The sequence below is a fragment of the Orycteropus afer genome, unplaced genomic scaffold, assembly GCF_000298275.1.
Source record: "Orycteropus afer afer isolate SDZICR_OR568_19922 unplaced genomic scaffold, OryAfe1.0 scaffold00276, whole genome shotgun sequence".
NCBI classification, from domain to species: domain Eukaryota; kingdom Metazoa; phylum Chordata; class Mammalia; order Tubulidentata; family Orycteropodidae; genus Orycteropus; species Orycteropus afer.
Genome location: NW_006921863.1, coordinates 2,825,266 through 2,851,901, shown reverse-complemented (window position 1 = coordinate 2,851,901; position 26,636 = coordinate 2,825,266). Strand labels below are relative to the sequence as shown.

Here is a 26,636-nt window from a genome sequence, read left to right as displayed (position 1 = left end):
TTGAACCGCCAGCCTTCTGGTTAGCAGTCAAGTGCTTTAGCCACTATGCTATGTTGACTACATAGAAATCCATAACTATTACATGACTTACAAGAAATATGTTGTATATCAAATACTCTTAACTTAAATGTTTCAAACTCCTTTTTCTATATTTTCTGTCAAATTATTTCTTAAAGTTACTTGTAAGTTATTTTTTCTATCTTTGACCTTAGTTATGTATAACACTTTTCATTTTTATTTATTTAGAACTTTTCATTTTGTTTAGTTAGTTATGTATAACACTTTTCATTTTCTAATATATATGAGTTGTAACACAAATACAAACTAAACTTTTTTTCTGTTTCTGTACTTTCCCAGCTGTGTTATGATAACTTTCGTTGTATAACTGTGTTCCTTGGCTAAGATATCTGGTAACCATTATTTACAAATAATATACTCCTTTGTACAAGGTTAGAATATTCTCTACAGGGACATTTTAAATGCTGACTCCAGTTTAATATACTAAGCTTTGATGAATTCAGTGTTTGCCTTATAATGAAAATAACAGAATTTTTTTTGTTTTAGGAGTTAAGTTCATGGATAAAGCAGTCAAATTTTTATTTTGTTGTTTTAGTTTAGGGCTGTGTTTAGCTAGAAAGAGTTGCTGGCTTTGTTCTATTTTATTTATAAAATCATTGGTGATTTCTTTAGTGCTTGTTTTCATTCAAAGGACTTCTGGTGGTATAGTAGTTAAAGCATTCAGCTGCTAACCAAAAGCCCAAGGATTCTAACCCACCAGGCTCTCTGCAGACAAGATAAGGCTGCTTGTTTTTGTAAATATCTGCAGCCTCAAGAGACCCTATTTGGCAGTTCTGCTCTGTCCTATAGGGTTGCTATGAGTTGAAATCAACACAATGACAGTGCATATTCATGCAACAATAATTTTGGTGGACACCACCTACAATGTTTCAGGTAACATGAGGAGTTAACACAGGTCCTGACATGCTAACCAGCCTTCATAAATATAAGACCTAATATAAAAATTAAACATTATAATAAGCTTCAATAAATTCCCCAAATAAAATTATCTGTCCATATCATGCTTAAAATGTTTGTACTTATTTGTCTAATTTTGAATATAAATGACAAAAATCCAAATCACACCAAAACTACTGAAAACCAAAAAAACCAAACTCACTGCATTGAGTCAATTCTGACTCATAGTGACCTTCTTTGGGTTTCCGAGGCAATAAATCTTTACAGAAGTAGATTGCCCAGTTTTCTTTCCATGGAGTGGCTGATGGATTTGAACCAGCATCCTTCTAGCTAGCAGTCACATGCCTTAGGCCCTATACCACCAGAGCTCCCTACTTAGGGAGGGGGGAAAAATCCTGAACTTGATCAGAATCATTTATGATATTTAACGTTGCTACTGTTGGCTGCTTTTGAGTTGAGTCTGACTCATAAAGGCATTTAATAGGTACTTACAAAAATAGAAGGATCTCTGGTGGCACTATGGTTAAAGCATGGGGTTATTAACCGGAAGGTTGGTAGTTTGAATGCACCAGCCTCTCCATGAGAGAAAGATGTGACATGCTTCCATAACGATTTACTGCCTTGGAAACCCTACTGTGTCCCATAGGGTCTCTATGAGTCAGAAGTGACTCTATTGCACAGGGTTTGGCTTTGATATTTTTACAAAAATGGAATAAACTGAACTGTATGATATTTTTAATAATCATAATAATTGCTTTCTCCATCTCTATAATTCTTCGTAGAAAAATTTTACACTCTAATGCCACCTAATAATATACTCTTAAAATGGAGTGATAGCAATCTAAGAACATAATTATTCTTGTGAATATTTTTTAAACAAAGCAGTATTTTGATCATTTTATTCCTTACAGGGCTGTCAAGAAAAATGGCATTTTTCTATCATCTTAATTTTTAAAGTTCCAGTTGTTAGGTGCAAAATAAGTAAAAGGTAATGGCCCTACCAATATGTAGTTTGCAGAAAAAAATGTGAGACAAATACTTATGAAGCAAATAAATAACAGAGTTTTAAGTATATTTCTAATGAGTAAATCAGAGCAAATATGCTGTGGCTAATGTGGTAAATTTTAACTGTTTAGATAATTAGTACTTTTTCCTTCAGAGTTTGTTATGGAAATTCTGAAGAAAGACTTTTTATTTGTAGTCCCAATACTAACTTAAAAAATTATTTAAGAGTGTTCTCTCTGGAGCCTGGTGGAACCCCTGAGACTGTGACCCCTAGCTGCCCTTCAGGTCTAGAATTGAACCCACTCCTGTGGCTTCCAGCCAAACAAAAGACAGACATGTGAGCTGAACGTTTACATTAGGTAGATACACTCCTTGGAGAGATCAATCATGGGAGAATAGAAGGACTGTGTGTGCACAGGGAGACAGCTTGGGGGGCAGGAGTGCATGGGAGGGAAGGACACAGGGAAGAGGTGGCTATGGAGAGGAAGTGGGAGAAGAGCAATTGCATTGTGGGAGATTCCAGTCAATGTCATGAGGCAAAGTGTCTGTTAAGTGCTGTATGGAAGATGAATTTGCTCTCTGAACTTTCACCCAAATCACAATAAATTAAAAAAAAAAAAAAAGTGGAAGGGAAGGATGTTCTATTTGGAAAATCACTAATTTCATGATCTAAAAGTGCATTTAGTGTATCTTAGCAACTTCAGACAACAAAAAATAATCATTTTTAAATTGCATACTAAGGTAAATTACGGAATTAAGGGCATTTTTATACTTCTGTTGTTAAGTGCCATTGAGATATTTCTGACTCACAGAAACCCTATGTACAACAGAATGAAATATTGTTGGCTCCTACACCTCCTCACAGTTGTTGCTATGTTTGAGTTCATTGTTGTAACCACTGTGTCAATCCATCTCTTTGAGGGTCTTTCTTTTTTTCACTGACCCTCTGCTTAATGTTGTTGAAAAAGGCATTTGCAATGAATAAGCAGTTTGTCTTGCAAAATTCTGTCGTGATTTCTGGCATTAGTTGTTTCTATCCCCAAGACCATATTTTCCAACTACCAATCTTCTTTGTTTCCAATTGTTGTATTGCAATCATTCCTAAATGTCAGTGCATCTTGACTGCATGTTTGATCAACTTCAGACTGCAGAAATTGGTTAAAAAATATATACATATTTAGTTTCTTAATCTTTGGCGCTAGTGATTAGTGCTTAAATTTGAATCATAGTAATATTAACTGGTCTTCTTGTGTGGATATTATATGGATATAATATCCTTACTGCATGAAAGTTTGCTAGTAACACAAAATACTAGTATCTTAAGTGTCACTGCACTTCTATACTGTGTAATGTTGTTGTTGTTGTTATGTGCCGTCGAGTCGGCCCTGACTCATAGCGACCCCTCCTTGGGTTTCCGAGGCAGTATCACTACAGAAGTAGGATTACCCAACCTTTCTTCCGAGGAGTGGCTGGTGGGTTTGAACCGCCAGCCTTCTGGTTAGCAGTCAAGTGCTTTAGCCACTATAATTTGGTTTAACCATATTCAGTGTAGGTATACTTAATGACAGCATTTACTTTGAATATACACTAGACTGTATATTATTAGACTATACATTATTAGGAGCTCTGGTAGCATAGTGCCTAAGGCACTTGACTGCTAACCAGAAGGCTGGCGGTTCAAACCCATCAGCCACTCTTCAGAAGCAAGGTTGGGCAATCTTACTTCTGTAGTGATACTGCCTCGGAAACCCAAGGAGGGGTTGCTGTGAGTCGGGGCCGACTCGACGGCACCTAACAACAGCAACAACAATGTTTTAATTATTTGAAATGATATCTTTTATTAAGATTAATTTTAAGCATATTGGATCCCATTGTTTGTGCACATTATCAATGAAAGAATGTCCCAAAAATGAACTTTATAGCTATGATAGTGGCTGGGATCAGACCAATTATTGTGACCCTCTTTGTCAGTAAACATTAATATGGATTCTCAAGAGGCTTACCTATAGAAATTGAATCTTCCTTTACTATACCGAAAGAGTTCTAGATTTCAAGCAGATATCTTAAATCTTTTTGCAACAAATATATTAGGATAGTAAGTATTTTTATTTTTATATTAAATTACCTTCAGATCTAGCTCAAAAAATAAATAAGATACCTAGAATTATGAATCCTGATTACAAACAGTATACTACAGTGAGAAATTTTACTTTTCCTTTAGGAATCAACAATAAGTTCCCTTACTTTTGAATAAAGTTTTTATAGCTAAGTTCAAGTCATTAGCTGGGTGTATTTGTACTTCTTTGCATAGCTATAAAGTCCTGTTCTTAAGTAACCTGACAAAGGATTAGTATCTATTAGAAGATATATTTGAATCAATAAAATAGATGTTTTTAAATTATCATAGATATTTTTAAAGCTATTTAAAATATCTTCATTTAATGATTAGAGTATTTTTTAACCTATCATAAAAAACTACAGCCATTTAATAATATCAGCTTTTCCAACAGTTAAAACTAGTGATCTAACCAATTTACCTACAGTCACTGCTAATAATATCCTGGTAATATGTTGCTAACACATTATTCAAAAGAAAACCAAATCAAGATGCTCTGTACAGTTTCTTAAAAAAGGTTTTATATTTTATTATTTTTGTCCAATTTTTAAAATTTAATCTAGCTCAGAGAAATCCTCTTGCAGCTTTGTAAAAAGCCTAGGTTTTACTGAACTTTACCAGACTTCAAAAACAATGTGAAAATTTCAAAAAGCCTTTCAAATCTCTATGGAGAAAACATTTAAAAAGTCTTAACTTTACAGAGGTCATACTTGACTCATGTACAACAATGAAAGCTTTATGTTAACTCCAAACATTTCATGACAAGGGTCACAGGAAGTGGCCCCTTTATAAAACTGGTGAAAACTGAGAAATCGTAGTTTTATTTTCTGAAAACATATTAACAATTAGAACTGTTCTCCAGGTTTTGTTTTGTTTTGTTAACTGCAAAAGGATAAAAAATGGAATATTTAATATTCCTTTCATAAACTGTTTTTCCCTACAAATAGATTTTTTTCTTAGTATTTGACAGGACTAGCAGCAGCAGATATAGCTAATCAGTATAATATTTTATTATAGTATTTTCCAAAGATGCTAAATAATTTTTAAGAAGTTTCTTATTATTAACTCCATTAGTATTTAAGAATTATGCCCCCTAACCAACTAATATTTAAGATATATTACTATTTCTAGTTAGACAGTCATGTACTAGCAGTAAATAAGACAAATTCAACTCCTGCTTTCATGGAGTTTATAAATCTAGATAAATTATTACAAGTGTGATAAAATCTACTTAAGATGCCATAGGACCTTTGAAAGACTATCTAAAAGGGTGACTGCACAGTTTAAAATCAGTTTTGCTGTTTGAGTTCTTGTGAAGCATCCTAGAAACCTAATTTTAAAGTCCAGTCTTTCCTTTAGGCAGTTTGCTCAGAGTGAGCTAGATTTTAATTATCCACAAAAAAAGCAAAACTGATATAAGAAATCAAGTCATAATTTCTGATTAATGGAAAGGGAGAAATTAAGCTTCACAGATTAACTTAGAAAAAATAACAGGTTGTGAAGCTTTACCTTCCTTAGAACTTTCAAATTAATTACTTTATAATTGTGTATGTGATTTATGGCTTTCTGGCAAATATTTGTGTCATATTCTCCTACTTAAACTTTTTTATGCATGATAGTAATATATTCTACATAGTGCCTGACATATAGAAAAGAGTGAATAAGTATCTGATGAATGAATAAATGTATGAAAGAATCCTTAAGGTTTAAAGAACAGAATTCTTTTTGTGATAAAATATATTTTAAGAGTTAAATTAATTTGTAGGTGCAGAACAATGGTTAAAATAATCAAGTGTATATAGATACACACATACACACATACATGTAAGTTTTATATATATACAAACACAAACACATATGTATATATCTAAATACATATGTATATCCATGTTACGATTATTAATGAATTTTTCCAACTGTTTCTTCCCTTTTTTGAGTCATGCTCCATCAGCAAATGGAGTTCCTGAAGGTTTTACTCCATCCATGTCATTATGGTCAACTCTACTTTGAGGAGGCAGCTCTCCCTCAGTGATATTTTTAATACCTTCCTGAGGGTCTCATCACCTAGCTCTATATCAGATAATAATCTGATATATATATCCTTGTAGTGAATAAAGATCAATATCTTAGGCGTGAGCGAGTTGAAATGGGCTAGTGTTGGCCATTTTGAATCAGACAATCTTATGGTCTACTCTACTACAAATAACAATTTGAAGAGGAATGGCATCATATTCATCATAAAAAAAAGAACATTTCAAGAGCTATCATGAAGTATAATACTGTCAGTGATAGAATAATATCCATATGCCAGTGAGGGGGACCAGTTAATACTACTATTATTCAGATTTATGCACCAACCACTAAAGATGAAGAAATTGAAAATTTTTATGAAATTCTGAAATCTGAAATTTACCAAACCTACAATCAAGATGTATTGATTACTACTGGTGACTGGAATGAGAAATTTGGAAACAAAGAAGAATCATCAGTAGTTGGAAAATATGGCCTTGGTGATAGAAATGGCTGCAGAGATCACATAATAGAATTTTCCAAGACCACAACTTACTCATTGCAAATACCTTTTTTCAACAACATAAATGGCAGCTATACACATGGACCTCACCAGATGGAATACACAGGAGTCAAATTGACTACATCTATGGAGAGAGGAGATGGAGAAGGTCATATCTTCAGCCAAAACAAGGCCAGGAGCTGACTGTGGAGTAGACCATTAACTGCTCATATGCAAGTTGAAGTTGCAGCTGAAGACAATTAAGACAAGTCCATGAGAGCCAAATATGACCTTTATTATATCCCACCTTAATTGAAAGACCTTCTGAAAAATAGATTTGACACATTGATCACTAATGACTGTAGACCAGACAAGTTGCAGGATGACATGAAGAACATTATACATGAAGAAAGTTCATTAAAAAGACAGGAAATGAAGAAAAGACCAAAATGGCTGTCAGAAGAGATTCTAAAACTTATTCTTGAATGTAGAGTACATAAAGTGAATGCAAGAAATGATGAAGTAAAAGAGCTGAATAGAATATTTCAAAGAAGACTCAAGAACTCAAGACTCAAGAAGACTAAGTATTATAATGGAATGTGCAAAGACTTGGAGTTAGAAAATCAAGAGGGAAGAACATGCTCATCAATTCTCAAGCTAAAAGAACTGTAGAAAATAATCAGACCTTGAATTGCAATATTGAAGGATTCTATAGGCAAAATATTGAACAATGCAAGAAGCATCAAAAGAAGGGGGAAGGAATCCATAGAGTCACTTTACCAAAAAAAAAATTGGTTGACATTCAGCCATTTCAGAAAGTAGCATGTAATCAAAGCCCAATGATACTGTAGAAGGAAGTCTAAGCTACACTGAGAGAATTGCCAGAAAACAATACTCCAGAAAATGAAGGAATACTCATTGAGACGTTTCAACAAATGTATACAGCACTGGAGACACTTACTTGTTTATGCCAAGAAATTTGAAAGACAACTACCTGACCAACTGACCTAAAGAGATCAATATTTTTGCCCATTCCAAAGAAAAGTAATCCCCTTCTATGGATTGACTCTCAGCTCAACAATATAAAGACCTACATGCAGAACACCTACCCCAGGATACCCACCTACTCTAGGGAGATATACCCCTTAGATCAGTCAACCATGAAGCACCAGAGGGGCAGCATTCACACAGAGGGAAAGCTGGACAGACAAGAATGCATAGGTAAGGGGGGAAAAGGGAGGGGGTAGTCACAGGGAGGGGAGGGGAGGAGAGGAGAGTTTTTTTATGGTTGGGAATGGTAATTGGGCTATGAAATCAAATGCACATGAACTGTTGAATGTAAAACAAAGTTTGCTTTGTATATTAGCACCCAAAGCACAATAAACTATAATAATAATAATAATAATAATAAAGAAAAGTGATCTAACAGAATGTGGAAATTATCAAACAATATCATTTAATGTCACATGCAAGTTAAATCTTGCTGAAGATAATTCAAAAAGGGTTGCAGCAGTATACTGACAGGGAACTTCCAGAAATTCAAGCTGGATTCAGAAGAGGACATGGAAGGAGGGATATCATTGCTGATGTCAGATTCATCTTGGCTGAACGCACAGACTACTAGAAAAAATGTTTACCTATGTTTTAATGACTAAGCAAAAGGCATTCACCTGTGTAGATCATAACAAATTATGGATACCATTATGAAGAACACATAATTGTACTCTTGAGGGACCTGTAAGTAGACCAAGAGGCAGTCATTCAGGTAGAACAAGGAGATACTGCATGGTTTAAAAAATTCAGAAAGAGTGTGTGTCTGGGTTGTATATATTCACCATACTTATTCAATCTGTATGCTGAGCAAATAATCTAAGAACCTGGATTATATGAAGAAAAATGTAGCATCAGAATTAGAGGAAGAGTCATTAACAACCCGCAACATGCAGACAACACAGCCTTGCTTGTTAAAAGTGAACAGCACTTGAAGCACTTACCGATGAAGATCAAAGACTATATATTGAAAAGTGCAAAGACCTGTTGTTGTTGTTATGTGCGTCGAGTTGGCCCCGACTCATAGTGACCCCTGCTTGTGTTTCTGAGGTTCACTACGGAAGTAGATTGCCCAACCTTCCTTCCGAGGAGTGGCTGCTGGGTTTGAACCGCCAGCCTTCACGTTAGCAGTCATGTGCCTTAGGCACTATGCTACCAGAGCTCCTGCAAAGATCTAGAGTTAGAAAATCAAAAGGGAAGAACACGCTCAGCATTTCTCAAGCTAAAAGAACTGAAGAAAAAAAATTCAAACCTTGACTTGCCTCAAATATTGAAGGATTCTATGGGCAAAATATTAAACAAAGCAAGAAGCATCAAAAGAAGGTAGAAGGAATCCATAGAGTCACTTTACCAAAAAAAAAAAAAAAAAAAAAATGGTTGACATTCAGCCATTTCAGGAGGTAGCATGTAATCAAAACCCAAGGATACTGTAGAAAGAAGTCCAAGCTACACTGAAAGAATTGGCAGAAAACAAAACTCCTCACAACTGGACCAATAAGCAACATTTGGATAAATGAAGAAAAGATAGATATTGTCAGGGATTTCATTTTACTTGGATCCATAGTCAACACTTGTGTAAGCAATGTCAAGAAATTAAACCTCATTTTGCAGTGGAGACATCTGCTGCAGAAGACCTCTTTAAAATGTTAAGAGTAAAAATTTCACTTTGAATACTAAGGTGTGCCTATCCCCAGCCATGGTATTTTCAGTCTCTTTATACATATGCATGTAAAAGTTAGACAATGAATAAGTAAAACTGAAGAAGAGTTGATGCCTTTGAATTGTGGAGTTGAGTAAGAATACTGAAAATACCATGGACTGACATTAGAACAAACAAATCTGTCCTTGAAGAAATGTAGCCAGAATGCTCCTTCTAAGTGAGAATGGCCAGACTTCATCTCACCTACTTTGGTCATGTTGTCAGAAGGGATCATTTCCTGGAGAAGGATACCATGCTTGTTAAAGTGGAGAGTCAGCAAAAAAAGGGAACACCCTCAACAAGATGGGTTGACACAGTGGCTGAAATGATGGGGTCAAGCATAGCAAGGTTTATGAAGATGGCACAGGACCAGGCAGTGTTTCCTTCTGTTGTCCATAGGTCACTGTGAGTCGGAGCCAACTCAACAGCACCTAACAACAATACATAGATACAGATATAGAATATTTTACCCTGTGAATATTTCTAAAGTCTGTAGTTTATCTTTAGTGGATTAGTCTGCCTCTGAAATTGAGAATATTGAATTTCTGAAGATAATCTCTTGGGTTATCCCAATGTCAGTAGTTATTTGTTATTATGTCTGACTTCGAACTGTGCTAGGTAGGAGAGGAGCCTGGCTTTTAAGAAAGTTATATATGTATGGATGCATAGACACACACATGCACTTTTAAGTATTTAGTGCAATGATAGTTATCTATTTGGTGATTTTGACTAAACAGATTAGACTGTTGACCATGTGCGTCTATCAGTTATCCAGATTGGATTGTGAGAAGTGGGTAGCAACTGATTACAGATTTGAAAAAGACCTATTTGATAAATGGTGAGGCAGGATAATCTTGGATTTTTTGGTCAGATTAGAAATTTACTACCTCAAGATAGATCACTTTAAGATACTGCTTACTAAACTATGGTGTGACCAGCCTTATCTCAGTTTCCTTCTTGATTATTTTTATCTCTGTCAGTTAAGACATACTACAGGGATATAAGATAGTCTGAGTCTCTGGTTGGTTGTTTTCCCAGAAGAAGGAAAGAATATGGTTTTTGAAATTTGAGATTTACTTAAGTTAATATTTTGTTACCAGCCTTATCTCAGTTTCCTTCTTGATTATTTTTATCTCTGTTCAGTAAGACATACTACAGGGATATAAGATAGTCTGAGTCTCTGGTTGGTTGTTTTCCCAGAAGAAGGAAAGAATATGGTTTTTGAAATTTGAGATTTACTTAAGTTAATATTTTGTTTTTGCTTTTTTCCCTCAATAGTTTATATCTTTTGAAACAAAACATAATGTTTCATAGATTTGGAGTACTTAATAAACACTTGTGAAATAAATAAATGAATAAAACAACCAAAAATAATCATAGCGACTGAGTTCTGTACTCATAACACTTGGTGGTTCTGTGGCAACTGAGTTACTCTGTATTCAGAAAGCTATTAATTTGTCTTACTTTTGTTTGTGTTTTTTGTTTTTGTTTTGTTTTCCTTTTCTTTTTGTATCTGGGAGAAGATATAGACGATGACCTAATAATTATTCAAATTTATCTCAATTAATCTCTTTTTGATCTTTTTTAAGGACATCGACATTTATTAATGACATTTTAATGATGATGTCAGATATTTCCGATACTTTATGACTTACAAAATAGTTTACTTATTTTATTTAATTAACTCAAAGATCCTATAAGTGTATTCATTTTCTCAACTGAGAAATTTGAAGATTTTGTAAAATGTCCAGAGTAAATGGGAAAACTCAAACTAGATGGTGATCTTCTTTCCCCTATACTTCACCTGGAGGGCCTATAAGAAAATAAATTTTGATTTTAAAAAAGATACACATTTGAAAATATTAGTTCATATCTTCATATTTCTCTTGTATATTCTATGTAATAGAATATATGTAATATGTTAGAGATACAGCAAAGTGTAAAGCATGGCCTCTAGAAAAACAAGAGAGAGACATAAAAAGAGAGGTAGTGATACAAGATAATAATTTGTGTAAAACGAATAGTTTCAATTATGAATGTTGTGGAGAAAGGAAAGAAGGCTGTGAACTGAGACTGCTATGGCTGACTGAGATGAATTGGGCTATTCTAGAAGCTAGAAGGAGGGGACCACATAGATGAACCAGTACAGGAGCAGAGAATATTCAAGACATGGAAAGCAAGGAAAAATAAGGGAGATATGGGAACTCTGAAGCCTTTGGAGTAGCTTATATACTACAAGATTTGTGAGAGGTGTGGTCAGAAAGGCAGGTGAGGATCACATTTAGAGGGGTTTGAATTCAGGGCTAGCAACTTAGTATTTTATCCTATGGGCAATGGGAAACCACTGATTATTTTGGGAGGGGGGCATGGCATATTGCAGACAGCACACTCTATTTTTCTTTCTTCCCCAAAGTTAAGGCACCTGAAGATCAGAGCCTCCCTTATTCAATAATTTAATCTAGGAACTACACAGATACTACCATGGATAACATGCTTCAGGATATTGTGTGTGTGTGTGTGTGTGTGTGTGTTGGCAAGGGCTGGAGATGGAGGTGGAGTGTGTGACAATGGCAATATCCATTGCAGAGTTACATTCTCTGTATGTTAACCTACGACGAAAAAAAGAATCTGTAAACATGAGATGACAATAATGAGGTCCTGATAAAACAAATGATTAACCTGGAAAAATATAAGAATATAAAAATTTAAGGGTATAATGGTCAAAGGCTGAAGTTTAATGGGCAGTTTAACCCTTGGGATTTATCCAGTTGCTGACAGTTTAAGTAGCCAACGGTGTCATTTTATTTCAACATTGAGATTACCCTGGGAAGCTCACATTCTGCCTTTCTCATGTCTAAACTGCCTGCTGCCAAGCTCCTGCAGTTTTTCTGTCAGAAGAGATGAAATGTGGCTTTTTGTGGAGCCACCTTTCACAATAAGAAGTCTTGTGTAAAGATTCCCCATTTTCTAGATGCAATGAACCTCATGAGAACTTGAAATCCATCCCACAGTTCTGCCAATCAGTGTTTCAGCTATAGTAAGTTAATTGGCAATAGTGGTTTTTTTGTTTGTTTGTTTTGTTTTCTTAAAAATGTCCTGGAAATGGTGAAAGACATATTGTCATGAAAAAAAAAAAGACTAATGATAATGTTTAAAATTAAGCATTTTCTAAGTTGACTCCGAGAAAAAAATTCCCCAGTCAGCCTCAAATCCATACTTTTCTGCAGGATTAGAAAGCTTGCAAGTTTATTTAACATATCTGTCTCCTTTTCCTTCTCCTTCTTCCTTGCTGCCCACACTTACCAGGTGTCATTCTGAGAATTTTTCTCTCTGATGACTACTACTCCAACAATGTCACATTTCTTCTTACTACCTTGTGAGTGACTGACATCTCCTTTAGCTTTTTGGAACTAAATTGTTTATAGAGAATAAAGAAATATAAATTGAGCATGTTTCTATTGTTCCTTCTAATTCATATATATTAAATACTTTTAGGCATAATTTAATGGTTTGGCCATATTAGATACATCAATTACTATTTCTTACATTTCTCTTGTGCTTATTCCTGACACTAGGCTTGATAATCTGTGGAATTATCACTGAACCACTAGCAGAAATCCTCATTACTTAATTCATATTATTAATATGAATATAATTCATATTATTCTTATAGCAGGCTTTTTTTTTTTTATAGCACCTTTTAGAGGTTCCTCCAAAGCCTGTATATAATTCTGTCATTGAGATTAAACTGTGCTAAATGTGTTAGAGAAGGTTGTTGCCTAAGATAGAAAAAGACCATTTTGAGCAAATTATTCCATGTGTGATATACTTTATGTTTTGTATTGGTAGTAATGTATTTCACACTATCTACCTGGCTCATCTGATAAATCTGCATAAAGGTTTAAAAGACTAGTTTCGTTCAACAGTAAAACCTGTGGGAGCTAGAAGCTATATAAGGCAGAAACTTGTCAAAGAAGGAAAAGTCAAATATTTTCCATTGATAGCTATAGCAAAGTAGTAAGACTGCACCCTAGCAAAGTGGAAAACTTGTGAAACCAAGATAAATAAGAAGTCCTGATGTGTTCTGGCTCTCACAGATTTCACTATATTTAATGTCATCTTATGTCAGTGCTAAAATAGCAAGTTGATACTTTAGTCACAAATCATATGCATAATTTTTGTCATATTCTTATTTTTCAATTTTAGCCACTTTAATAGAAGATGATTCTATTATTTCAAGTCCTGATGTCACTGATATTGCACCAAGTAGAAAAAGGAGGCAGCGGATGCTAAAGACTCTTGGACCAGAACCTAAAATGGCCTCTCAGGAGCATCAGCTTCAAGAAAAAGAAAAGTAAGTTCTTTATTCTTTGCCCAAATAATGAGATGACATAAAGAAATTCAATACATAATTTGTAAAAGTTAATATTTTTATTTCTGAATTCACTTATAGTTATTTTACTTACATAAGTATAAATATGCATTATATTGATTTATATTACTTAAAGAAATAAAATTATAGTTTAATATTGTAAAATGTTTGAATCAATATATTTAGTCTGGTATTTGGTTAATTCCTATTCATATTTAAATCAGAAGTGCTAAAAATATAAGCAGGAACTCTGGTAGCATAGTGCCTAAGGCACTTGACTGCTAACCAGAAGGCTGGTGGTTCAAACCCACCAGCCACTCCTCAGAAGGAAGATGGGGCAATCTACTTCTGTAGTGATACTGCCTTGGAAACCCAAAGAGGGGTCACTGTGAGTCGGGTCCAACTTGATGGCACATAACAACAACAAAAATATAAGCAAACTTTTTTTTGTGATTTTGTTAACAATGGCATGTCTTGTTAGGTGATGTTGAGTTGGCATGCAGGATACTGAAAATACTAGATCCACCTTGTGTTTAGCAGTGTTTCAATGTAATTTACTGCTTAATAGAGATTCAAATCACATTCAGATTAGCCATTTGATTTCATTATGCTTGGTATTTGTTCAAGTAAAATGTCTCTTTTTAGTCATCTGCTTATTTTTATTAAATTTGGGGATTATATGTTTTGTTTTTAACTGTTTTTCACTCTTTGTTTCATACTACTATCTATCAATTTCAATTCCAGTTTAGTTGTAAAATGAGTTGAGAACTTGCAGTAATTGTTATTTCATTATATTTAAACAAAGACACTTAGAATATTTTCAGTTGAGTGAAAAAAATAATCTGAAAATCATTTGTATGTTTGAATATGTACATATGTGTCCCAATAATTTATTTCTTTTTCTTTAGATTTTCTGCTAATTTAGTAAATAATTATTGAACAATGACTATGTGTTAAATGATATTTTAGACTATGGCAAAGTGGTTTTCAAAGTGTGTACTATGAAGACCCCAGTAAGTCCCCAAGGTCTTCTCAATAAGGCCTTCCCTTTTCAATAAGGTCTTCCATACCCGTGTAAGTCTCTCTCAAGGTGTATGGTTGTCTGAGAGGTTACTCCAACTCTGTCTTCTGTTGCTTCAGTAATGTGTGTGGCTAATTTTGTAGCACAAGTGAATATGTAAGATTATATTCAGCTAAATTTATCCTTGGTCTAGGGTATATTGCTATTCACTGACTCCGACCTGATCTTCTTACTTGTTTATGGATTTATCTGTAGCCTGGTGTTTGGTGTTAGTGGTAATGCAGTATTGTGCATATACTATGACATTCAGTAAATTATTACGCAAGTTAGTAATGGGTGTCATGTACCAAGCATGCTGCTAGATGATAATGATTCAGGGGCATAGAAAATAGACACAGGGTTGTCCTCATTAAACTTTTGGTCTATTTGTTGTTTTGTCTAATAAAGAATTCAGAGTGTGGAGGAAGAAAGTAATATATTAGCTTGATGTTGAAGAGCTATATCATTGACCTTTTCATACTCTGTGTGTGAACTGAAAAAAGGAGCTATGGTGTCCTAGTAGTTAAAGCATTCACCTGCTAACCAAAAGGTCAGGAGTTCAAATCTGCGAACCTACTCCATAGGGAAAAGATGAGGTAGTGTGCTTTTGTTAAGATTCTATAGCCTCAAAAACCCTATGAGGCAGTTCTAGTGTGTCTGAAAGGGTCACTATGAGTTGGAATCGACTGAATGGCAGTGGGTTTGGTTGTTTTGGTTTGTGTGGTCTAAATGTAAGGCTTTGAAGTCACTAACATATTTGGAATATAATGTATTATTACATAGCTTTCAAATACAAATGGTGCAGACATGAAAAAAATTGGCTTTTAATAAAGGCAGTGTGTTTATTTCTGCCAACATGCATGTAGTTAATATTATTTTCCTTTTTTCTTCCTCTTTAGATGATTGAGTCATTGTTCATTTTGTATACTTTTACTACTTTAAAAGTTTATCTAAATTGTATCAGTTTTTTTTTTTTTTTTTAATTGTCTGCTACTTACATCATTGTAGGACATTTGGTCTCTGACTACCTCTAAATAAAAGAGTCCTAGTTGTGCAGTGGTTAAAGCTCTCGGCTCTGAACCTAAAGGTCAGTGATTGGAACCCACCAGCCACCTCTTGGAAAAAAGATGTGGTGGTCTGCTTCTGTAAAAATTTACAGATCTACTGTCCTGTTGGGTCACAGTGAGTTGGAATCAACTCACTAGAGGGTTTGGTTTGGGTTTGGCCTCAGATTACAAGCAAAAAACACTTGCTCAATGTCCAAAAGAGTTAAAAATTAAAGGGTATTTACTTTAGCATATTTATTAATCAGATGTTAAGTGGTTGGTATTCTGCTTTATAATTCGTCTTTTTTCAAACAAAAAGAAATTATGCATTTTGTTCTAATTTTATTTTTTTACACCTGAGAGTATTTCTATTTTGAATACACAAGACTGGGATATTGAGGTTGTATTTAACTGAGATAGATGTAGAACTCATAATATACTTGTTTTAATTTGTATGTGTTCAACTGTTCTCTAAACTTAAGGGTAGGAACCAAGCCTTTATATTTTCTTTTATTCACTCACAGTGCCTAGTATAGTTCCCTGAAGGGGACGTGAATTGCTGTGCCAAGCACTTTGCTTTGTACTTCACGTGCACCATCGTATATAGCTCTTATAACAATCCGTTGAGATGCTATTATTATTCTTACATCACTGGGGAGTTAAAAAGAGATACACAGAATTTAAGTACCTTAACTAAGGTCTCACAGCTTATGAGTGATTTTAAATAATTAGTCAGTAGATTAGTAAACAACAAACACTCCCCTATTCATCAAAGGGAGAAGAGACTGACTTTACTTGGTGAATTATTTCAACTTATTAAATTTAGCCATAACAACCAATTATTATTACCATCATCATTTTTATTTCAGCATTAACCAATCACTATTGTTATTTAAGCTGTTGACTACATGGTGTTTCTTCTCAGTTTGTTATACTAAACAAGATATTACCTGCTTATAAAACTGTATTGTTATTGTTGTTGCTGGTTGCTGTCAAGTTGATTTCAACTCATGGTGACCCCATGTGTACAGACTAGAACTGCTCCATAGGATTTTTAAGGCTGTGACCTTTTGAAAGCAGATCTCCAGGCCTGTCTTCTGAGGTGCCTGTGGATGAGTTTGAACTGCCACCCTTTCAGCAAGTTGTCAAGTGCTAACCTGTACTACTTGTTAAAATAACATGAGCTATTTGTATGGATATGTATCTGTATGTATATTTTCCAAAGACATTTAATAGAAGTCACTTTCAGACAGCCATTATCAAGAATTTTGAAATTTTAAATACTTTAAAGGATCTTGCATGTAAAAAAAAGGATATTCTACCACAATCCGATTTCTTATGTTCTTAGCGATGTTTAACTAGAAAAGATTAACCAAGAATAAATATGTTACACAATTTTATTTACTTCTCTTAGTGATGAAGAAAAGCAGCCTTGGTAACATACTGATTAAGTGCTGGGCTCCTAACCAAAAGGCAGCAGTTATAATCCACCAGGAGTTTAATTACAGGATCTCTCAGGAGAAAAGACCTGGTGATCAGCTCCCTAGATTACAGTCTAGGAAACCCTATGGGTTGTTCTACTCTGTCATATAGGGTCACTGTGAGTCAAAATTTACTTAGTGTTCTGGTTACCTAGTGCTGCTCTGACAAGAATATACCACAAATGAGATAGCCTTAACAAACAGGAATTTATTCTCTTACAGTTTGGGAGGCTAGAAGTCTGAGTTTAAAGTATCAGGCTGTAGGGGCTGGGTGAAAGCTCCTCAACCTTGACCTTCAGCTCTGCCTCATGCTCCAGGCCCACTGGCGCTAGAGGCTTTTCTTCACTCAGACAGCTGCTAGCTGCTGAGACTGACAAGCCTAAGGTTGACAAATAAAAAGTCACCGTCCTGATGTTACCCAACAACATAGCAGACCATTAACTCAAGTCCCTTGAAAGTCCCAAGGTCAGCAAAGCATGGCAGGCTGCTGAACAATGGTATGGCTACATCCAGGATTCAAGCATGCCATAAGCTAGAGACCATTTCCAAAGCTGTTTCTTAGATATGAGAAGCAGACCACATACCCAAAGCAGCTACTCAGCTACTCCAGTAGATTCCACCAATGGAGTTAATTACCAATCTCACCATGAGGAATAACTACATTCAGCTGCCTAGCCACTCAACCAGGCCCAGCCAAGTTGACACACAAACTTAACCACCACAGTGACATAAAACAATACTTCAGACTTTTCTGTGAAGAAAAGAAAACAGATTTTTTTTTTATTTTATACTTTACCATAGCATATTATATCTCATTAAACATGTCTGAGAAATGTGACTTCATTAGTTGTTTTCAGTTCTAAGCATACATGGGATTTGAGACATTTCTATCAGTCCCTTACAAATGTTATTTCCTCTTTATCTTCTGTGATAGCCTCTCGGTAGTTTGTATTCATTGGATGACTACTACATGATTTTTACATTAAGGAAATGCACAGTAGATAGTGTTGTGCTATAAAGAGAACAAAAGAATCCATGCCTTTTCCTCATTCATTCCTTCATTCAACATATGTTTATATGCAAAACTAAGAGCACTAGGAACACACTAGTGTACAAAACAGACATGATCCCTGATCTCATTGAGTTTGCAGTCTGTATGTGAGATGACAAACATTAATCATATGATTTCATAAATAGGTAATTACAAAGTTTTCACAGAGTGTATGATTTAAGGGCAAAAGGAGGATATAACTTGAGGAACCATCATATGTGCTGCAATCTAAAGAATAAAGAGAAGTAGAATAGTGAAGCAGAGAGCAGAAAGGTGTTCAAGCAAACAGCCTGTGAGCACGTGCTGAGGGGAATGCATGAGTGTAAAGGGAGTGGAAGGAGCATGGATTACAGGAAGATAAACAATGCTGATGGGTACTCAGAGGCCAGACTAGGCTGGCTTTTGTGGCCTATGTTAATTTGGTTTTTCCTCACATACAGGATAGCATTTCCATTTTTCACATTGCAGAGATTTAATTTTTTTTCCCCTCTCTCTCTCTCTCTTTTCCTGCTGTTTGATAGTGCTTTTTAACTCTTTTTGAGAGTTACCAAAGTATCATATTGATTTTAAAAATTCTGATATTTTGGTCATTATCACATCTTCTTAGATATAATGATTTAAATTTATATAAAGCTATCGTACTTAGTTTCTTTTCCTTTCTTTTTTTAAAACTCTACTTTCAAACTGTTCAGTGTTGTACAACTTTGGATTCCTAATAATAAAACTTTCATTCCTTTTGAGACACAGGAAACTAGAAAATTGAAAACATACTGAAACTTATGTAGAGTGCTCACAGGGATAATAGCTTAAATCGGCATGTGTTAGCAGTCCTGAGGTGCAGAACTGTACTGCCATTTTGCCTTTTTTTGTAGTAAATTAAAATGCTTATTACAGAAATAATTTTAGAACTTTGATGATTTCCCGCTTTTACTGAGACTCTAAAATCCTTGAATCTGGTATATATTGATCAATATTCATTTAAAAATTTACTGTGACTAATCTACACAATATGATTGTACTTTGGGAACACTCATCCTGTTCTGTCAACTGGCGTCAACACTCAGCGTTATTATTCAACATTACCATATGCTGTACATTCCTTGCTATTTACTATCTTGCATCACTTGAAATTGTGATTTGTAGAGTTTTTGGGTATGTCTTTTTAATTCTGTATATTAAACAAAACATACCAGCTGTCAAAGACTGTAGAAATTGTAATATTACTTTCATATTCCTATACTTTATTAATATCAAGTTAAATAAGAAGAACATTTAAAATTACTTTATATACATATATATATACATGTATGTGTATGTGTGTGTGTGTGTATGTCTCTGTATGTATATTACATAAATACATATTTATGTATTCATATATACATACCCAAAATATGTGTCAAAATGAAATAGCAGTGTATTTAATTTTCATTAGGTATCCAGCTTAAATTTCAATGAGGTTATACTTTATTATACAATATTATAACCAAGGAATAATTTCTCATTGAACTTTTTAAAAATTTAACTGATCATGTTAATTCTTCCAAAATCCTGAAAAAAGTAGTACAAACCACTTTACTCAGTTCAAATCAGTAAATAAAAGTCTATTAAAAGCATTCTGTTGGTATGACATAAAGTCAGTTGTGGCTAGATAAACAGGTTGGATTATTTTAACAAATTCATTAATATTCTCATTACTTATTTGGCTACATTGAGTTGATTTCCCATTCTTACTTAAATTAGGAACCAGTTAATGAAATCAAAATGTTCAAATTAAATGGATTAATAATGTTGCCACATCTTCAACTATTTCAGCTCACTTCTCTCCAACTAGAAATTCTGCTTTACCTTCTTCTAGGTGTTATATTTCTTATTTCTTTATTATTATTATTATTTTAATTTTTATTGTGATTTGGGTAGAAGTTTACAGAGCAAATTCATTTTCCATACAGCAATTCATACCCATTTTATCTCATGACATTGACTGCAATTCTCTACAGCATAACCACTCTCTTCCCTCTTCCTCCCGTTGTTACCTCTTCCCTGTGTCCTTCCCTCCCATACAGTACCCCCACCCCTAGCTGTCTCCCTGTGCATACACTGCCCTTCTGTTCTCCCATGATTGATTGCTCCAAGTAGTGTGTTTACCTCATGTAAATGCTCTGCCCATATGCCTGGCTATTATTTGGCTGGAAGCCACAGGAGTGAGTTCAATTCCAGACCTGAAGGGCAGCTAGGAACCATAGTCTCAGGGATTCCATAAGGCTCTATCGGACCAGCAAACCTGGTCTTTTTTTCTATGATTTTGAGTTTGTTCCACATTGTTCTCCCACTCTATCCAGGATCTCCTACAAAGATCCTTCTCCGAGTGGTTGACTGTGGTAGCCAGGCACCATCTAGTTCTTCTGGTCTCATGGTCATATAGACTGAGGATTGCATGGTCTACCAATCCCTTGGACTAATTTTTTCCATATGTCTTTGGTTTTCTTCATTCTTCTTTGCTCTGGATGAGGTGAGACCTATTATTGCATTTAGATGGGCACTTGCAAGCTTTTAAGACCAGTCACTACTCGCCAAAATACGATGTGGAACAATGTTTTTGTGTAGTATGTTATGCCAATTGAGCTAGATGTCCCCTGTGACCATGGTCCCAAGCCAACATGTCCAACTACTCGTTCCCTTTGTATAGCTGGCTGTGGCCAAGAAGTCACCACAGCCTTGTCCCTTGTCAGCTCTACTATATACCTGGACATTCTTACAGCACATACAAATATGCACTTATAGAAACATTGTCTGCCAACCCTGTACATGGTCATAGGCACACTACCCCCTGCCTAGACATACCTGATCATTCAGCCTGTCCACCCATCTATCCACCTGTAGATCAATGTTTGCTATCACTGGGAATGCACTACTGTATGTGCAAAAGGGTTCATCTTTGTTTTCTGTACCACTCATGTACCTCTCTCTGTCTTCCTCTTCCTCAATGCTACTGTGTCGTTATGTTTCTTACTTCTGTGGGTTCTTTCTCTGAAAGCAAAATTGTTTCAAGAGACACTAGGATTAGTGTCTGAACAAAGACTTCATTAATTCTTAGAACATGAGCACTTTGTCTCAGAATCAGGCCCTCGAACCTCAGGAGAGATGGCCAAGGACAGGACTAAACTCAAGTCACAACTAAATCAAGTTTATAAAAGAGATTAAGATAGGGAGTGCTAAAGGGGCAGGGAGGTCACATCTTCTGATTTCCTCTAACTGCACAAGAGGAAGACAGAATCACCACCAATAGCCCAAGGCCTATTCCTGTGAAGCCAGACATGCTGCCTCCCTCTAGTCCTTTCATCAACCCTGACACCAACCATTCCTCACACAACAACCACTACCTTTCTGCTGGGTTCAGTGATTCACTGCAGTGGCCACACAGAACTCACAGATTATGGGGTTTAATAGGGAAGCACCAGGCTAAAATTCAAGTTCAAGAACAACACTCAGTCTCTCTCAGCCCACCATCTCTCAGCCAACAGTCTCTCACACTCCCTCTCCCAGCAATGCGTGTCTCTTGGTGTCTCTCTCAGCAATGCATGTCTCTTGCATCTCTTTCCCAGAATTGTGTGTCTCTCAGGAGCGCATGTCTCTCTGGAGCACATTTCTCTCAGGAGTGCATTTCTCTCAGCACATTCCTCTCAGCAGCACGTCCTTCTCAGCCAGCAGTCAGAGAGAGTTCTGCCTCTGGGAGGGCTCCTTTTGAGCCTGGCAGAGTGGCCAAACTAACCAATCATAACATCAGAATTCTAAACACCTGAGAGAGAGTGAACTTCCCAGAACATTACTTTGTGCCACTCCCAACAGAAATACCCCAGGTGGCTAACTTTAATGATCATGAACTACTCAGTTGCTCAGGGAAAATTCCACTGCAGAGTTCACAGAGACTTATGGCTAGAAAGTCCATACCAGGTAATTTACTACACCACAGGCCACCCCCTTGGCTTTTCTAGTCATTATCCCTTTTATACATCAAAAATTAACATCCCCTTCACCATAAGTTTAAGAATAATCACACCCATGAAAGCTTGTAAGCCAGCCACTTCATGCCTTTATCTCCCCTCATTTTAGATAGCCAATTTCTAATTTGCCCATCCTTATCAAACCAGTACTGTGAGGAGACAAGCATGGTCCTCTCTCTCTGAAGAATCTTCTGTTTTGCTTGATACTTTGGACAGATGCATCCATAAGCAAGCAAAGTCCAGCCCAGCACAAGCCATCATATTGCAGCAACTTAACACCAGCTCAGTGTCAAACACCTTCCTTTTTGTTTGATTGGGTTCTGGTCAGCTCAGCCCTAGCCATCCAAGCTAGGTGATGGGTACTAGCTGCCAAGTTTGGGAGTCACATTCTTCCCTTCACTTCAGACCAACCAGCCCATTCTCTCTCATCCTCAGTCCTTAGGGACTATTTCAATGCCCGTAGGCTCACAACTCCTTGCACCTCAGACCAGCCAGCCCTTCCTCTCATCCCTAGCCTCTGTAGCCTAGATCAAAGAGGACAAATTCAGCCTATTTCTTCTTTGCTACACTTCCCCCTTCTCCACTCAGGTCAACCCAGGTGGTCCCAAGCAAGCAGCATACAAGCCTATTGCTCACTGGCTTACTTTAACTTTCAGTCCTGGAAGGGGTTTCTCTCATGGACCATGACCCAAAGCCTAAATACTTGCTCAAAATTCAAAAATCCAAACTTTTTTTTTTGTTGTTGTTGTTCTCTTCATCCTTTCTTCAAATCAAAATCTTCTGTTCCCTCAGTAGTACTGGGTGAGGCTCAGGTTTTCTACCTAAGCTCCTAGTACTCTTTACACACAGGGCTTAAAACAAGAGCCTGTGTTTGTGCTGGGCAAATTCTATTTCCCTTTTTAAACATATCCAATCAAGTATCAGCTGAAGGTGGACTTATGCTCTCTGTTATGCAAACCCCATAATCATTTCTAATGTACAAGCTGTTAAGAGAACATTTGAAAGCCATAGTACATTCAGATAAACACATAATCCTTTTTAAGACATTCCATGTTTATCTTTTCATCTTGATTACCTTCCCATTCTATGTATATGGCCTTAGGCTTTGGCTGGGTGTAACCAAAAGCCCTAGACTCTGAATCAATTATCTCCTTTAATAGGTAACACCAACCAAAGTAACCACCTAAGAATCCAAAATTTCACTGCCCAGGCCCCTTCCTTCTTTCTTTTATGGCATCCCATGCTTCTGTGAGTCTGAAGCCACTGCAGCAAATCCCACTTCTGACACCAAATGCTAAAGGGGCAGGGAGGCCACATCTTCTGACTTCCTCTAACTGCACAAGAGGAAGACAGAATCACCATCAATAGCCCAAGGCCTATTCCTGCGAGGTCAGACATGCTGCCTCCCTTCAGCCCTTTCATCAACCCTGACACCAACTGTTCCTCCCACAGCACCCATCACCTTTCTGCTGGGTTCGATAATTCGCTGCAGTGGCCACACAGAACTCACAGATTATGGGGTTTAATAGGGAAGCACTAGGCTACAATTCAAGTTCAGGAACAACGCTCAGTCTCTCTCAGCCTGCCATCTCTCAGCCAACAGTCTCTCACAGTCTCTCTCCCAGCAGTGCATGTCTCTCAGTGTCTCTCTCAGCAAAGTGTGTCTCTTGCGTCTCTTTCTCAGCAGCACATGTCTCTCAGAAGTGTGTGTCTCTCAGTAGTGTGTGTCTCTCAGCAGCACTTCCTTCTCAACCAGCAGTCAGAGAGAGTTCAGCCTCTAGGAGGGCTCCTTTTGAGCCTGGCAGAGTGGCAAACTAACCAATCATAACATCAGAATTCTAAACACCTGAGAGAGAGCAAACTTTCCAGAACATTGCTTTGTGCCACTCTCAACAGAAATACCCCAGGTGGCTAACTTTAATGATCAGGAGCTACTCAATTGCTCAGGGCAAATTCCACTGCCAAATTTATAAAGACTTATGGCTAGAAAAGCCATACCAGGTAATTCACTACACCATAGGGATGCAAACAGAAGGTTATATAATACAGACCCAGTTGTCAGAACTGGGATATAAACTTCTCCTTATTATATTAGGAATAAGAATTTTTGTGTATCAGAAGGAACTTACTTTTGAGCTCTTTAAATTATCTTTGATAAGGGGGGCAGGGGGAAGCATTCTCCATGGTCTGAATAACAACTAAATATATAGATAGGAAAAATGTGCCTCCAGCCCCAAGATTTGAATAGCTGGAGGGAATAAACTCAAACCATTTGCTGAAGGTAGATGAGTTAAGAATTTATTTTTTATGACATCATTCACAAATTTCATTCTATAGAATTACATAACCAAAAAAAAAAACAACTCGCTGACACTGAATTGATTCCGACTCATAGCGACCCTCTTTGGGTTTCCGAGGCAGTAGTAAATCTTTACAGAAGCTTGCCCAGTCTGCCTTCTGAGGAGTGCTTGGTGGGTTTGAACCACCAGCCTTCTGGTTAGCAGTCAGATGCCTTAGGCACTATACCACCAGAGCTCCTTTATCATAAAGGAGATCTTAATAGGTACCCTAGATTATTTTTGTTGTTAGATTGTTCTTAGATTGTTAATTGTTGCTGCTTTTGTCAAGTTGATTCCAATTCATAGCAACCTTGTGCACTATGGAATGAAGTGCTACCTGATCCTGCATCATTCTCACAATCACCAGCATGTTTGAGAGTGTGTTGCAGCTACTGTGCCAGTCTGTCTCATTAAGGGTCTCCCTCACTCTCATTGGTCCTCTATTTCACCAAACATTATGTCTTCCTCTAGCAATTGATCCCTGAAGATCACATGTCCAAAGCAAGCAAGTCAGTGTTCTCTTGTGATCCATAAGGTTCTCATAAGCTAATTTTCTGAAGTAGATCACCAGGTCTTTCTTCCTAAACTTTCTTAGTCTGGAAGCTCCACTGAAACGTATTTACCGTGGATGACCCAGCTTATATTTGGAATACCAGTGACAGAGTTTCTAGCATCACAGAAACATGCAAGCCACCATAGTACAACACATGGCCAGACAGATGAACCTACAACTATTCTACATTCAAAAATGTTCAAAATCTGCTGCATACACTAAAAAATGTTCAAACATCTCCTGTGTGCCCACCATTCAAAAAAAAAAAAACCCTTGGCAATTTATATATTCAAGCCTCTGTGATTCTGTGATGAAACCTCACAGTAAGAAATTTATTTTACTTTGTTTAATTATTATTTTTCAAAGTCACTTACTCATAATACTCTCATGTAATCTGTAACCCCATTCCCTCCAAAAAAGAAAAGAAAAAGATTTAGTAACAATCCAAGAGACAGTGTTCTTCCAGATACTAGTTTAGAACATGAGCTAATGAAATTCTTAAATATCAATGACTTAAAATATAAAAACCTTTCAACCATAATTATATAATGTTAGGCATTAAAATGAATCACAAGAAAAAAATTTTGTTCTGTATAGAGATCTCCTTATACTCCCTCTCATCCTACTACTTTCTGTTTGTCCTACTAAGGGCCCTGCTGAGAGCAACAAGGTTATTTTCTATGAGAATTTAGTGGCTGAAGCAGATCAGTAAGTGCTTTAAGCCTCTTTGCTCTCAGCAAGCAAGATTATGTCATCTGCATATCACAGATTGTGAGTCTTCTTCCCGTCCTGATGCTGAGTTCTTCATGTAGTCCAGGTTCTTGGATTATTTGCTCAGCATATAGATTAAGTATAATGAAAGGATACAACCCTGGTGAACACCTTTCATTATATTAAACCACACAGTATCCTCTTCTTCCATTTGAACAACTGCCTCTTGGTCAATGTACAGATTCTACATGAGCACAATTCAGTGTTTTGTAATTCCTGTTTTTCACATGGTTATCCATCATTTATCATTGAAACAGTCAAATGCCTTTGCGTAGTCAATTAAACACAAGTAAGCATCTTTCTGGTATTCTTTTCTTTCAGCCAAAATCCATCTGAAATCAGCAATGATATTCCTTGTTCCACATCCTCTTCTGAATCCACCTTGAATATTTGGCAGTCCTGTTAGTGTATTGCTCTAACTATTTTTCATTATCGTCAGCAACATTTTACTTGCATGAGATATTAATGATATTGTTTTATAATTCCCACATTCTGTTCATCACCTTTCTTTGGAATGGGCACATATATGGATCTCTTCTAGTCAATTGGCCATGTAGCTGTCTTCCAAATTTCTTGACACAGATGAGTGAGCACTTTGAGCACTG

At 36.2% G+C, this 26,636-nt stretch overlaps 1 protein-coding gene across 1 annotated transcript in view; it reads left to right on the top strand.

Annotated features, from left to right (window-relative positions):
• The window catches only part of XRCC4 (X-ray repair cross complementing 4), a 397,398-nt gene that overhangs the window by 209,023 nt on the left and 161,739 nt on the right, over window positions 1–26,636 (top strand). Inside the window, exon 6 of the mRNA XM_007950549.2 lies at window positions 13,564–13,711. Coding sequence (XP_007948740.1) covers window positions 13,564–13,711 — 148 coding nt within the window. The remainder of the gene's footprint in view (window positions 1–13,563; window positions 13,712–26,636) is intronic.